Source organism: Botrytis fragariae (assembly GCF_013461495.1).
Source record: "Botrytis fragariae strain BVB16 chromosome Unknown tig00000000, whole genome shotgun sequence".
Classification (NCBI taxonomy): domain Eukaryota; kingdom Fungi; phylum Ascomycota; class Leotiomycetes; order Helotiales; family Sclerotiniaceae; genus Botrytis; species Botrytis fragariae.
The window spans coordinates 1,480,466-1,493,648 of NW_023500986.1; the positions used below are offsets into that span (position 1 = coordinate 1,480,466).

Sequence of the window (13,183 nt, forward strand, 5' to 3'; positions counted from 1 at the left end):
ACTCCACGATCATGCACTCATTTCCCATCTCCGGGAACCACCAGCCTGACCCTAACCTGTCAAAGCTTCAAGATACTTCCCGATCAAGAAAATCTTTACCAAATATCCGATGCGTGATATAGATAAAAATATAAATTGGAAAATACACTATTCGGCTTTCCGAACGTAGTTGGGATACGTTTATTACGTATTATTTGCTCTCTGAGCGCATAATCATCTAACTGCGTTGATCGCGTACTGCGGTCGTTGGAACTCTGAGATATGTGTTATTGTACCGCGTGGTGGGAGGGGTAAGCGCTTTGCGCGCGGGTGGATGGGTTGGGGAGATAGGCTGGTAGGGAGGTGGAATGGTGGCGTATGAGTTGAGTATACTTGGTGCGGGAGGATGTGGAATTGTTGGTTGTAGAGGTTGTGGTTGTAGTTTTTAGTGTTGGGATTTGTGTGAAAGGTCTGTGGAGAAAGAGATGAGGAAGAGAGAAGCTACTGCTATGGAGTAATTCATAAGGTGATCGAGGGAGAAGTGGAGGTGGATTGGGAAGGGAAGGGAAGTCTTTGATGTGCTGTGCCACGCTGTGCTGTTGTTGAGACGAGCTAGTTGAGCGCATGAGTCTTTAGTAGAAGAAGAATCTCATAGCTAGAAGGCAATATTATGATTAGAAATCTGGAAATGTGAAATTGAATACCTACCAACTTGTGTGGAATATTCAACGAGAGCCATGAGTACCAAATTCATATTTATAGTCTTCCCCTGCTCCATTCTCTTCTCTAAATCTTCCAATAGACGAAATTCCATGCATGTCACTACTCTCTGATTTCAACATTCTTGCTCTTCTTGACTCCACCATCATGTCCTCTCCATTCCATTGCCCCGTTTCGATATCTCTTTCTATCATCTTTTACTCTTCTTTTATCTACTCTCATTTCCAGAATTCTCCTTTCCACAAACAATACACCAGTATGAAAATCGCCATCTGCCCTATAAAATTCTCCTCTCCCTCCAAAGTCCACCAAAATTCAAACGAAACCCATCACATTGCTCCTCCCATCCCCTCGCTTACCCATCTTCTCAACATCCATCTCCCAGTAGCCCGTCAACTAACAACTACACGCATAATGTTCACCACACTTTCAACACACCTAGAAACACTCCCTATATGCCATATGTGAAACTCCTCGCTTTAAGCTCGCAATGTACCCTACATGTGCTACACATAATCTCTTCTATTAAACATCTCCCCACATGCGTCACTCATTTCCAATAAATATGTATCCATAATGTGGAATGAAAGCGAATATTGCAGACCCAGCTATTCAGGGACGAACTCCATGAGCGAAGAGAGTCAATCGAAATGTAAGGTGGGCTAAAAATCTAGCTTGAGTTCAAGATAAGTCGATGTATAGAATTGAGAAGAGAAAAAGACAAAGAACAGTTCTTGTCGAGTGTGATGCAAACTGGAGATACGTATACAAGTTGAGATGATTCGGAAAACAAATAGCTAGAGTGCAGATATCTAGAGACCCAATAATGCATATGGCTTCTTGGATGAGACGCAAGGAAAGATAAAACTTTCTCTCACCCGAAGTGTGTCACCAGTGCGTGCTTGCGAACGCAGTAAAATATACTCAAGTAAGGATAGCAATGTTCAAATAGTAATAATAGAACGTTTCCAGTTGTAGCCTAGAAAGCTAGCAAAATTTATATTAAAGAGTGGTGAGTATACTGAAGCAAGAATGTCTTTAGTCTCTTTTACGTTTCCAAGCTAAATTACCCCACCGCGATTAAAAATTGACCCTTCCAGATCATAATAACTATTTTTGGTGACCATGAAGAATTATGACCATCGACAAATCAGAAATCCATCTATCCATAGAACAGTGAACTCTTGGGGTCCTCGAGCAAGAAGCAACCAATTGTGATGGTATAAAGGTGATTGGACCGAAAGGGAAATTGAAAGATGTTTAATATCGTTCAACGTACTCCTTTTTTGGATGCTTGATGACAGTTCCTGGAGGGTGATCATCCTTGTAGAACTTGCAAGCAAATGCCATACATGTCGGTTCCTTAGGCCCAACGCTGGGGATTACCACACTTGGGCAATGGTGCCCATAAATGCACTCCTCATTATCGCAATCTTGGCCATTGACACAAGGATTTTGACGTGTTAAATAAGCAATGGCTTTTATTTCCTCCTCTGTAGCTTTGTGATCGTGTTCAAAGCAACATTCATCGCCTTTAGAGCAAGGCCCTCGTAAATAATGGTTGTTACACAATTTATTCGAATTTGTACGTCGTTTTACCGCTTCCAATACATCTTTCTTGACAGGTATTGGGGGATCCAGTCCTCTAGGTCCCGGAACCCAGCCCAACCGAGCGAAAACATTACTTGTAACATCTGTTTTCTTAACTGCCGCTGAGGTGGTTTTACCTAAAGCAGGAGATGCTACAGTGGTAGGTGGTGTAGGCGGAGGAATCGACGTGACACCTGCCCAGGTTGATGGAACAGATGCAGGACTGAACTCTGTTGTGCGATCTATCAATTTTTGAGAGCGGAATATATGTTCGAATTTGAGAGTTCGAAGGCCAACGGCAGAGAGCTCGCGGACTATTGGGGGCCCTTCCATTATTGTGATTCTATTTCGATCGTCCTGCGTAATTACTTCGTCGAGAAATGGTGCGTATCCGCTATCGAATGATATACCGAGTAATAGCTGTTTGCAATTCCAATTTCTTAAATGCCATCTAATACATTCTTGTAGAAGTCAGTACAATTATAGCCTGCCCCGAAGTGACTGTAAATCGTGGTAACGCTATACGAACCTTTAATCTTTGAATCTGCCCTTTCTTTCCCATGACCAACATCTATAAAGTCGAAATGTGCTTTTCCTTGGGTAAATCCTAAAGTAAATTCTTTAAATTTTTCGAAACTTTCGAGAGTCCCATCTCTCATCAAGGCTTTCGATAATCCGGTGTAATTTCCGCAGACTTTTGCCATGATTTCAATCTCCTCAGTCTGAGGTCCACTACATTGTTCGAGTATTGATGCTCTGAGAAGATTGGCTGCCTTTTTACCTCCTTCGAGCCCTTGATTTATAAGATCATGATTGAACTATGTAGCACTTATCAGCGATGGTCCGGACGAGATATGGGGATGTGCAACGAACAATCATGCCATCGGCATCAATCAGCGCTATTATGTAGGGATTTCGATTCTGTTGTTGCGAAGCATCAGTAAATGAAGCAGGCTATCATCAAACTCATTCTGTCATACCTGCAGAATACTATTTTCATTGATAGCTCGTTCCAAATGTTGGGTGGTCAAATTCAAATGTATTTGCAAATCTCTTCTAGATTTTCTCGAATCATCCAGATCCAGATGTGCTTCGTTCAATTGTTTTTTAAGATGCTCATTTTCATGTCGCAGACCATTTTCGACCGTTTCGACATACATCAAAAGATCCTGATGGCAATTGAAGTTAGCATAGGCAATTGGATTCCGGCATAGCAATCACATCATAGCATCGACGGCGAACCAACAGACCTTAATTAATTCATCGCCAGTTTCTCTTTGCTCTGTTAACAGTTGGAACCGACGAACAAAGGCATCCATCATGGTCGTCATGATGAATTTTTGAATTATTAATATTGGCAGATGAAGATTAAAATATTCAGACTCAAATCAATGTGAAGTCGAGCATAAGTAATATTGAAATTAATATCGATTTAATATTTAATTGATCGCGTACGAAACTTTTTTTTGGCAAGTATGAGCGCTGGAGACGCGACAGTGGGGAGTGGGGAGATTGACGCTAGGGCTGTATGTACTCCGTATTTTTCGTCTTTATTTAGTGTGTTACTTGAATGATTGCGTGGGTTAGAGAAAGTGGGAATAGCTTCAATCCTCTGCAGAAATATCCTTGGTGCGTGATTTTGTGATATTGATGTTTTTTCTCCTACATATTGAAGAAAAGGAAAAAAGTATTATGATGTGGTTGTTCGTTCAAGTGTCTTTTTACCTCTTTACCCTTTGAAAAATGGTGGGAAAGTTTTCTCTAATTAGAAGAAGATGCCATGCCATTAAAAGTCGGTAGTAGTCGGGTCCCTACCTACCTTTTGAGATTTGTTTGTAGTACCATAACAACAGTCTCTCGTCACCCTCCTGACCCAATGAATGTACCTTTTGATTGTTGTTTTCGGCATTGTGCAGTGGAGCTTAGTTTAATCGATTGGTGGGAGGTGTTCCATTGGGAACTTGGTGCTATAGAGTGGTTGATTACAACGTTATATCTAGGGCCTATACTGGTGCCGACCGTGTGTCTGACAAACAAAACTGAGCATTGTAAGCAATTAGATGGAAGGGATATATCAAGGAGTTATGACCTAGTATGATGATCCTAGTCACTCAAACATCCCCTGATTGTTTGTTCATCAAATGTAGAACTTATCTAATGCTCGAGCTTGCGGACAACGCAGGGCAAGTTTGATAGTTAATCCCTTAGTTTGGATGGAATAATCCACAAACAGGTTCGCGTCAGTAAGTTTGATCATCATACTTTCCCAAGTGGCTACCTACTCTCCCTTTCTGGAGGTAAAGGTTTGACTCGTTAGTATGTTACAGCTGTCTAGTCGCTCAAAGTACCAAGAGCAAACAGCCTGCCTTGTACTTGAGTCGTAACCTCAGAGGGGAGCGAAAGCGTGATAAGCAATTTGCTCTCTTGCTCTTGATACCCTGGCTCAAGCAAGTAGGGTAGCAAGCCGAAGCACCAGTATTAGATACTCACATCGAATTATCGCAACGCGTGCTCTTCGAATCCCGGCGAAAGCCCGTCCGTAGTTATGATTCTCATATCTTTAATAGAGTATAGATTGAAGTAAAGTCCGAATGGGGCCAAATTTTAAAACATAATCGTTGCACACAGCCGATTACACATAATTCCTCTACCATACACATTTTTAAGAACCGGCAGTTTACACAACCATGGCATATTCGAAATCCACCCATCAACATCTCCCCAATGCCCATTCCCAAAAGATAAATGTACGAACCAACCAAAACATCTGATATCATAATATCCTCCCCATACAAGCCAACTTGATTCTTCCCCAAAACAAGGTTCTCCACACGCCTCGTGCGCCTCATTCACCTAAGCGAAACCCCTCTCTTCCCCCTATCTATCTTGTGTTACACTAACAACACAGGAGTCCTAAGCGCCTCCCGTCTCTTCCGCTGGTGCTAAATTTGAAAAGAATTTTATATTTATGTGAGGGGGAACTCCTGGTCACTTATAGATATTTGTATTGATACTTAAATGTCACAAAAAGCAGACATAATATGGCCATTAGGGAAATTAATACGAAGCCGATCTGTTTCGAAAAGCACCCTTCCTTACAACATATCACTCAATCGGAGAACGTACCAGATTGAGGATGTAGAACTGGAAAAGGAAATCTACGATGGTGAATATTCTATTTCTATGGTTTGTCATATTATGTCTTGGAGATCAATGTGTAAATCACCGGTAATATGAAAAACATCTTTTCGATGCGTTTTGAACGGGGAAGTCAATGAGTGCGATAGGGGAAGGTAATACTTTTGGTCGCCTAATTGAAAAAACATGTCGGTGTTTTCCGAGATGAAAGACATGAGCTAGGAATATGGATCCGTGCCCGATATTCTCGGCGTTCAAGGAGTTATTGAAATGGGATGGTTTACCGGGATATGGGAACAATGGAACCGTCGCTTGATAGATGTTATGACGACAGCTTAAAGTAACTGCATCGACGGCGTTGTAGGGATTGGTGTCTCGAAATGTGATGTTATTCACTTCAGTCACTTGCAAAATATGGGGTCCCAAAGAAGGGTCATGAGATCATGGGAAGAGATTAATAATACTCTGACATGCGGATGTGATTGATAAAATTCTTTGGTGCAAAGTACATCACAGATAGCCGGTTCATTGCCTGCTTCGGCGTGAGAACCATGGGTAGGATATTAGTGTTATAGATGTTGATAGCATATGGCACCAACAGAAAGGCCTATACTCTTGGGATATCCTGAATTTTTCTCAAGTACTTGAGTAAACAACTCTTCATCTTCCATCGTACACCTTCTACCATGTTAGTAGGTAATTGATCGTGCATAAATTCTGTCCAATATTCCAGCTATATATATATGCCCTCTTGTGGATATGAACATCTATTGCCCCTTAAACCATTTTCAACGCCCGAACCCATGCAACGATCTTCAAGTCCTTTCGAAGTCATACATGCTAATTTGAAATGCAACTGGTGGCTAGAATCTGGTACGACTCTACTCACTGTCGCGAAGGCGCAGAGGTCTGTGATCGTTTAGTATACCCGAAGGACATAGGTTGTTTACTCATAGATGTTATGATTGCATTGTCCTTGGTACTTGTGGTAGTCACAATGGCAGTTCCAACTTCAAAATCCAGCCCCATGCAAGCCAGATGTTGCTATTACTGTCTTGCTGTCAATGACCCATTCTCCTTTTGTATTTAGACTATTCACGTGAATAACGATCAAGGTCTTGGTGCTGATATTCGTATCATGTACGTCTCTTATCCACAAGGAATAATGGCACCTATCAAAAATTAGCTTTATTCCTTTGACTTCTTCACAATACAACCTTGAGTGATAGTTGAGTATTAATATTCATTTTTTTAGATTAGCAAAGGAATATCGAGGGGATATGCTCCGAATAATGGCAATTGTTTTGATCATCAATGAATATATAAAATTGTGTCGATTTCTGAAGCGGGAAAGGTTTCATTAAAGAAGACATAGCTTGCATTGCAGGCACACCATCTGATTTGGTTCCAACGGGATTTTAGACTGTATTGAGACAGTAAAAATATAGTCCACCCTGTGAAGTTCGCGGCTCCGACGGAAGAATTGGTCTTCTTGATTGGATATTCGCAGCATGAAGCCTGAAGGGAATAGAGATCTTGTCAACAGAAAGAAACGATGATGTAACGTAGCAAACGAATTGGGAATTGAGAGCTGCAATGATGCAGATAGGCCAAGGCCATTTCGCAATCACTAGTCTCTCCATTCTGTTGATGTACAACTCTGTGTTCGGTGAAAGTGGACTCGATAGAGTCTTGTCCAGCTAATGAATACTTTCAATTGCCATCATTATATTGCCAACCAAGAGCACTTCTTATGAAGCTGCAGCTTGTGCGGACTATGGTCCTCCGAGACTTTTCGGGGATTCCAGTATAATCCCAAGTGTTCATGGAAGGTCGATTGACGGATAAAATACATTCATCCATACACTGTGCCATACTGTCATGGCAGTGAACTAAGCTATCATATTTACATTGGTAATCTTTAGAGATACTTTTGCATGCATTGAGGTTGAATCGAAGAAATGGCAGGAGAGTGAATAGGAAAATGATTACGCTGAAGCCATGCACAAATATTGAAGCAAGCGACCTATCACGTTGCATTGCCAATGACCGCAGCGAGAGCCTAGAACATGCAAGTCATTTGTTTTGTGTTTTGTGATCGGTTTACTCCAATGATGAAGTTATGATCGATAGATTAGTTCGATTGAATAAAAAATTGCCGCCATTGTCGAGAGTAATTTTTTCGAGACTTTCGGTTTAGTTCGTATCGAGATGGAGATGGTACGAGAGCTATTGAGGAGAGTACTCGGCGTCAAATGAGTTATGTGTTTTTGGTTAACCCAAAGTATTGATTCAAGTGCAGGAGAAGTGTGTCAAAGGCAACCTCGCAAGTTTCACCTAAGCATCGAGATAGAGGCATTTTTCTCAATTGAGTGAATGAAGGTCCCTTCAAACTGTTGGATAGCTTAACATTATTTTGAGATGAGATTTCATGATTTGAAGCTGTTCGATGACTGAAGATGTTGAAGATCAGGAGATATCAAGTATACAACTGGAGTCACGATCAATCCCACTTTAGATTAAAGTAGTATAGTGATAAACTCAAGCAGTGCCCGCCTAATGACCAAAGCAATTCAGCTTGTTTTTCACTGGGACTACAATCTACTAGAGCCATTACAATTTCTTACGTGTCACCTCAACAATACCTTTAAATAGGAGTTGCCTCGACTGAATCTCGAACTATTTTGCTTTAAGAGCAACGATTAGTGTAAGAACTTTGAGTTCATCTTTCCATAACGGAGGCTTAAATTGTATAATGGAGCCTACTAGCCGGCATTGAGAGTCACAACACAACGACACATTGTTGACGATCTTGACGATCTATCGACCACATTTCGATGTCACTACATATAATTCAGTGGCTCATCGGATATAAGCTTCTTCTCGGATCCGACCAGCAAGGAAAGATGTCTCTTTAGGGCAAAATTGTATTAATTGACTCGCGCTATGCCTAATGTCTCACCCGCTTGGGAATTGAATGTCTGCATCAAATGCTTCCGATTCAGCAAGAAACCCTCCATTCGTTTCAAATCGAAAAAAGTCGAAAGGAATCTCGACTCTTGGATCTTGATTAGATCATTCTATGATGGAAGCTTGCGGCACAGTTGCCTATTGTATTTGGTGTGCTATCACAAGTTGCGAATTCATGCACCTTCGGGAGCCGCAATCGGTAGCCCCGCGACTTCGGCAGGACATAGACCGTAGATCTGATGTATATAATTTGTGAGGTATGAGATGCATCTCGGCGACCCAAGTTGACTAGTTCAAATTAGCTGGTGGATGCAGTTTGTCAGCCTAAAGCAAGAACCTGTAGATTATCTTCCATTAGATGGACTATATCTCCGATTTACGACTGCTCTGTTGCTTGACTTAAAGATGTTGAACTATAGGTCAGTTTCTACACATGTCAACAAGCCAACATCACCTTTACGCTCCTTTCTATTTTCATTGGTAGACGTATTTATAGTAATCTTCTTCTGCTACATTCAACTACTACCGAAGTAGCTTCGGGTAGCATTAAATTCCTTGGGGCGCTTGAAGCGAGCGAGGGTTGTTCGTCTCCACTATAGTGGTACTCCATAGAACACTAGAAGAGCAGGGGGTCCTACATATGCTACTCGCAAGGCCAAGGCCAGTAATCCTAGAAACCTGCGATCTTGGAAATTGGTGTCTTCATCCCATACTTTACTATTGTTGAATGCAGGTTCTTACAGGCTCGGAGTATTTCATTTTCTCGCGTCGGAGGTAACTTGTTACAAAGGAAACCCGTTGGAAGTGTGCTGCTATATGTGGATGAAGAAAATTGTGGAGAAGGTTCTGCTACAGGATGGAATGGTGGTACGCACAGGGATTTTGACAGCGGTACAGAATTCCCTGCAGCTTACCCTCTTTCTAGTCTAGTTTATGCACGTCGACCACTGCGTCCAACTATCAAAAAACATTCCCGTTTGACCAGTGTGGAGGTTCCGAACATTACATTATGGCTTAACTCCTACAGAACATAATTATTCCGAACATTGGCTTTTCATGCATGATTTAGACTTCATAATTCACCATGAAAATTTTGTCATTTGTTTATCCCAAGACCAAATTCCTCGAAGATGATTGCAAATTTCCCACCGGCAGTCGAAATCTAGATACAGGAACAGAAAATAGCTACAGACCCATTACACTAGACTAGTTTTGAATAAGAATAGAGCCACGCCGGGTATTGCGTCCTAAATGGAATGTTACACGAGGGAAGCATATCGGAGATCGGTTTTGAGCCCTGAGCCCCCACACTATGCGCCACGACGATGATGACAGCCGGTAGACTAGGTAGACTAGAGACCCCCAAACCCCCGGTGTGAGGACCGAAATATTTTATGGTACACACAAATTGCTGCCAACGTAGCGAGAATTTACGCGTCCCTGAAAATTTGCGCCGTTAGACCTCAAATCGAAAGTCATGAGTACTTGTATAATATGAATGGCTGACATGAACAAGGAAATTTAGTGCAATCAGTAGCTGCAATGAGTAGCCATACTCGTTCAGATGCAGCATCTGGATCTCTGGCTAAATAAGAAATTGAGAATCACTTACAAATTTGGTCGGCGCTAACTATCTTGGTACTATTTTCGAATAGTTAGTCTTGACGATCTGTGAAACTTCATCATGGGAATCACTTACAAATAATCTTTAAGGAAAGAGCTCCAATTTGCTATCGGTATTTTTGTGTAATGCACAAGCACCTTTTGACACCACTTCTGATGTTGACATCACACAGTGGGGCTTGTTTTTACAATTCGTGACCACTTTAGTCCCAGTGGGTGCGCTGCATACAAAGCATTTTTCGATATACGTTTGACACATTTTGCTTAGGTTGGCAAGCGAATTGTCGGTATAGAAGCTGAAATATAGTTGGCTTTAAATTTTATCAAAAAAAATCCGGATGAGAGATTTTCGAGCAGAGTCTGTGGAAGGATAGAAAGAGTATTGTGAGCAGTGAGTTCAAGCGGAAGAAGAAGAAGAAGATATAAGGTTATGATTACACAACGATTCTGTCTCCTTTTTATAGATGAAAAGTTGAGACTGCCAAGATTATATTAAATCCTCGAATGTATTCTATAGTCAATGTAACTCTGTCCTGGAGAGTGAAATGGGTTTCCCGGCTCATCACACATATTATGGCTGTGAGAGGAGGAAACTGATATCAGCAGTCCCAACGACGTCTTCCAGGGATACCATGAAGTTGGAAAGGAACGCAGACTAAGTGTGTGGTGGATGGCTACTTCTAAGGAAGTAGTGGTTGGATACACCACAAAAACTGTAGAAGCTGATAGATCCATGTGTAAGAACCCTAGATTTCGAGGAGGTCTTTAACCTCTGTTAGCATCTCCTCATCCAGTCGTCAATTGCATGTGGATGTGGATGTGTCTCTTAAAGACTACTGCAAATTGGAGCCATTGACTTCAGTCTCCAATTATAGTGGCGATGTTTTAGACTGTCGTTCTGCTTCCGTTCGAGCATGCATCGCTCCACGAATGTATTACTGGCATTGGCAGGTTTATCAATATGCAGAGGATTCTCTCTGGAACCATACGGAAAGAGCGCAGTGTAGTGAGATAATGCATAATGTTTCTAACCACATGGTGCAGCAGTAAGCCTTGCTCAAGCCGGTTGGCCAATGGTACCAAATTGTCGGATTTGATCGTGTAATTTTGCATGAAGGTCTTCGACTATCCCCGCACAAGCAAACCGAGATATCTTAGGCGATATTATATGCGTGAACTTCCACTGCTTACGGAGTAAAATATTTACATCCTGCAATATCTGTGCTCCTGATTGTAGTGATGAAAATGCACAACATATCACATCTTTTACTCCAGAATTGATCTAGTACATTCCTGGCATGCAGAGTGCACGGAGATGAATATGTAGCTAGCCAAAATAGAAACCGCAGTCAATTATCGCTTGATTTGATAAGTAAGAAAACTTTAATGGTTTTAGAAACTATCCCAACCAAATTTCTTCTTGCTGCATATTTGACAGAATAGTGACGAAAAGTAGTCCCTTGGTACTGGTTAGTATTAATACTTGCAGGGTATCTTGACTACCGAGTTCGGGGGCCCTGATATCGGATGATGCCTAGGTAGGCAGGGCAACGAAAATATGATGCGCTGGCTTTTTGTTGGTCCAGGACTTTTATCATATTGATCTAACAAACGCAATGAATTGTGTTTGTTTTTTTATCGCAATAACCGGCAAGATAGAAACCTGTTCTTTGTGTGTATTGACAGTTCTCACTATCTCCATGAATTGATGCGAGTGATATCACATATGACTCCTCTTCCAATGATAGCCGAGCCGACTCAATAAATGTTAGCCGGAATGAAGGAGGGTTAGAATCCCTATTCGGCTCAACCTCAACCTTCACACCCCTTCCATTCTCTCACGGTCTGACTGTACCTTTGTACCGACCAAGACGAGTATGTTGGAGCCCGGATTTGTACCAGAGGAATAACACCAGAAAAGACTTCGCGTGTTGTTATGTCCGAAGTTTTGATTGGCCATATTTTCACAAACCCCGTGAAAATTGATTCATTGGTTGAATTTTCTGTCATATATGATACTGTTCTAGGTCTTTTTCCCGATTGATAGTTCGTAGATCAGCCACAAAAAGCTTTGGTGGCTATTTCAGCTTTCTATCTTGGGGGCCTCGGAGGCGTCTATCAAGTGGCAGAGGCTTTTCTCATTTATTGGTTTATTGGCAGAAGTAAGCGCGACTGGCTGCTGTGCCATATCCGATCTTGATTGGACGCATGAAGTATCGTGAATAACTAATTGACCAATCATCATATGCTTTCTGGAACACCCGTACAAACAAAGCATTTTGTTGAGATAGTGTATATCGTCAACTCCGAGGGTTTCAATTGAACAATCAATCGAGACCTTTCAAGGTTGACTGAAAACGCCAGTGGAAATCAGAGGCCTTTGGCAGTGGCCTGATGGCTTTCAAGCTTTCTCAACGTCGCGAATCAGCACGATGATTAATACTGGAAGTCCTCATAATGTTGAGCATTCCAGAGACCATCGTCTCATTCTTCGCGAAAAACTCAACCTCGTAATGGGCACATAAATGGCTGATTACAAACGGTTTGGAGAATGCGAGATCGTAGATCTGCACCCAGGGAGGCAACCTTGTGCAAATATCTGGATTAAAACCAAGCATTTCACAGCTCTTCAGTTCATTTTAGGTGTGATGTGGAAGAAGGACCTGCATAATTCTTTGCTTTCTGGCGATTGATCCCTGTTATACTAGACCAATTTGCATATGTACGAAATAGTGAGACCCAGCCCACAATCAACTCTCTTGGTCTTTCACCAATAGATCATTATCAGTGTCTTATGGAAACCCCACAATCCACAATTTGACAGACTAGTGTTGATCCAACTTACTCGAGGACTTCTTCGCCATCATTTGACATGTACGATTTGGCTTCCGTGAGGCGAGGGCCATTAAAGAGGGAGAACTGACCCCCCCTCAAGGGATTTCGAAGCTATTCTGCAAGGTACCACACGATTGACACTGGACAATAGCTCGTCTCAGAAGTCCTACTTGTACTATACTGTTTTTTCATCCTTCTCCGGAAGTCGAACACACTCCTTAGTTCCCTTGCTGTAATTCACAGAATCGGTAGATATCCAGTGAGTCCTTCTTGGTATAACGGCGCGTTCCTGAAAAATACTAATCTCCTAATTAGCGAGATTCAGCGT

At 41.8% G+C, this 13,183-nt stretch overlaps 2 protein-coding genes across 2 annotated transcripts; both read right to left on the bottom strand.

Moving 5' to 3' along the window:
- Positions 1–1,959: 1,959 nt before the first annotated feature.
- Bfra_006679 (putative ccch zinc finger dna binding protein) lies at positions 1,960–3,620 on the bottom strand (the record flags this gene model as incomplete). The annotated part of the gene is made up of 5 exons (XM_037337049.1): positions 1,960–2,750; positions 2,819–3,107; positions 3,163–3,210; positions 3,270–3,458; positions 3,540–3,620. 5 exons carry the CDS (start codon positions 3,618–3,620, stop codon positions 1,960–1,962), a joined length of 1,398 nt encoding a protein of 465 aa, XP_037198415.1.
- Positions 3,621–8,943: 5,323 nt separating this feature from the next.
- Positions 8,944–9,209, bottom strand: Bfra_006680 (uncharacterized protein; the record flags this gene model as incomplete). The annotated part of the gene is made up of 2 exons (XM_037337050.1): positions 9,139–9,209; positions 8,944–9,075 (listed from the first exon to the last, which is right to left on the bottom strand). Exons 1-2 carry the CDS (start codon positions 9,154–9,156, stop codon positions 8,944–8,946), a joined length of 150 nt encoding a protein of 49 aa, XP_037198416.1. The 5' UTR covers positions 9,157–9,209.
- Positions 9,210–13,183: the final 3,974 nt, after the last annotated feature.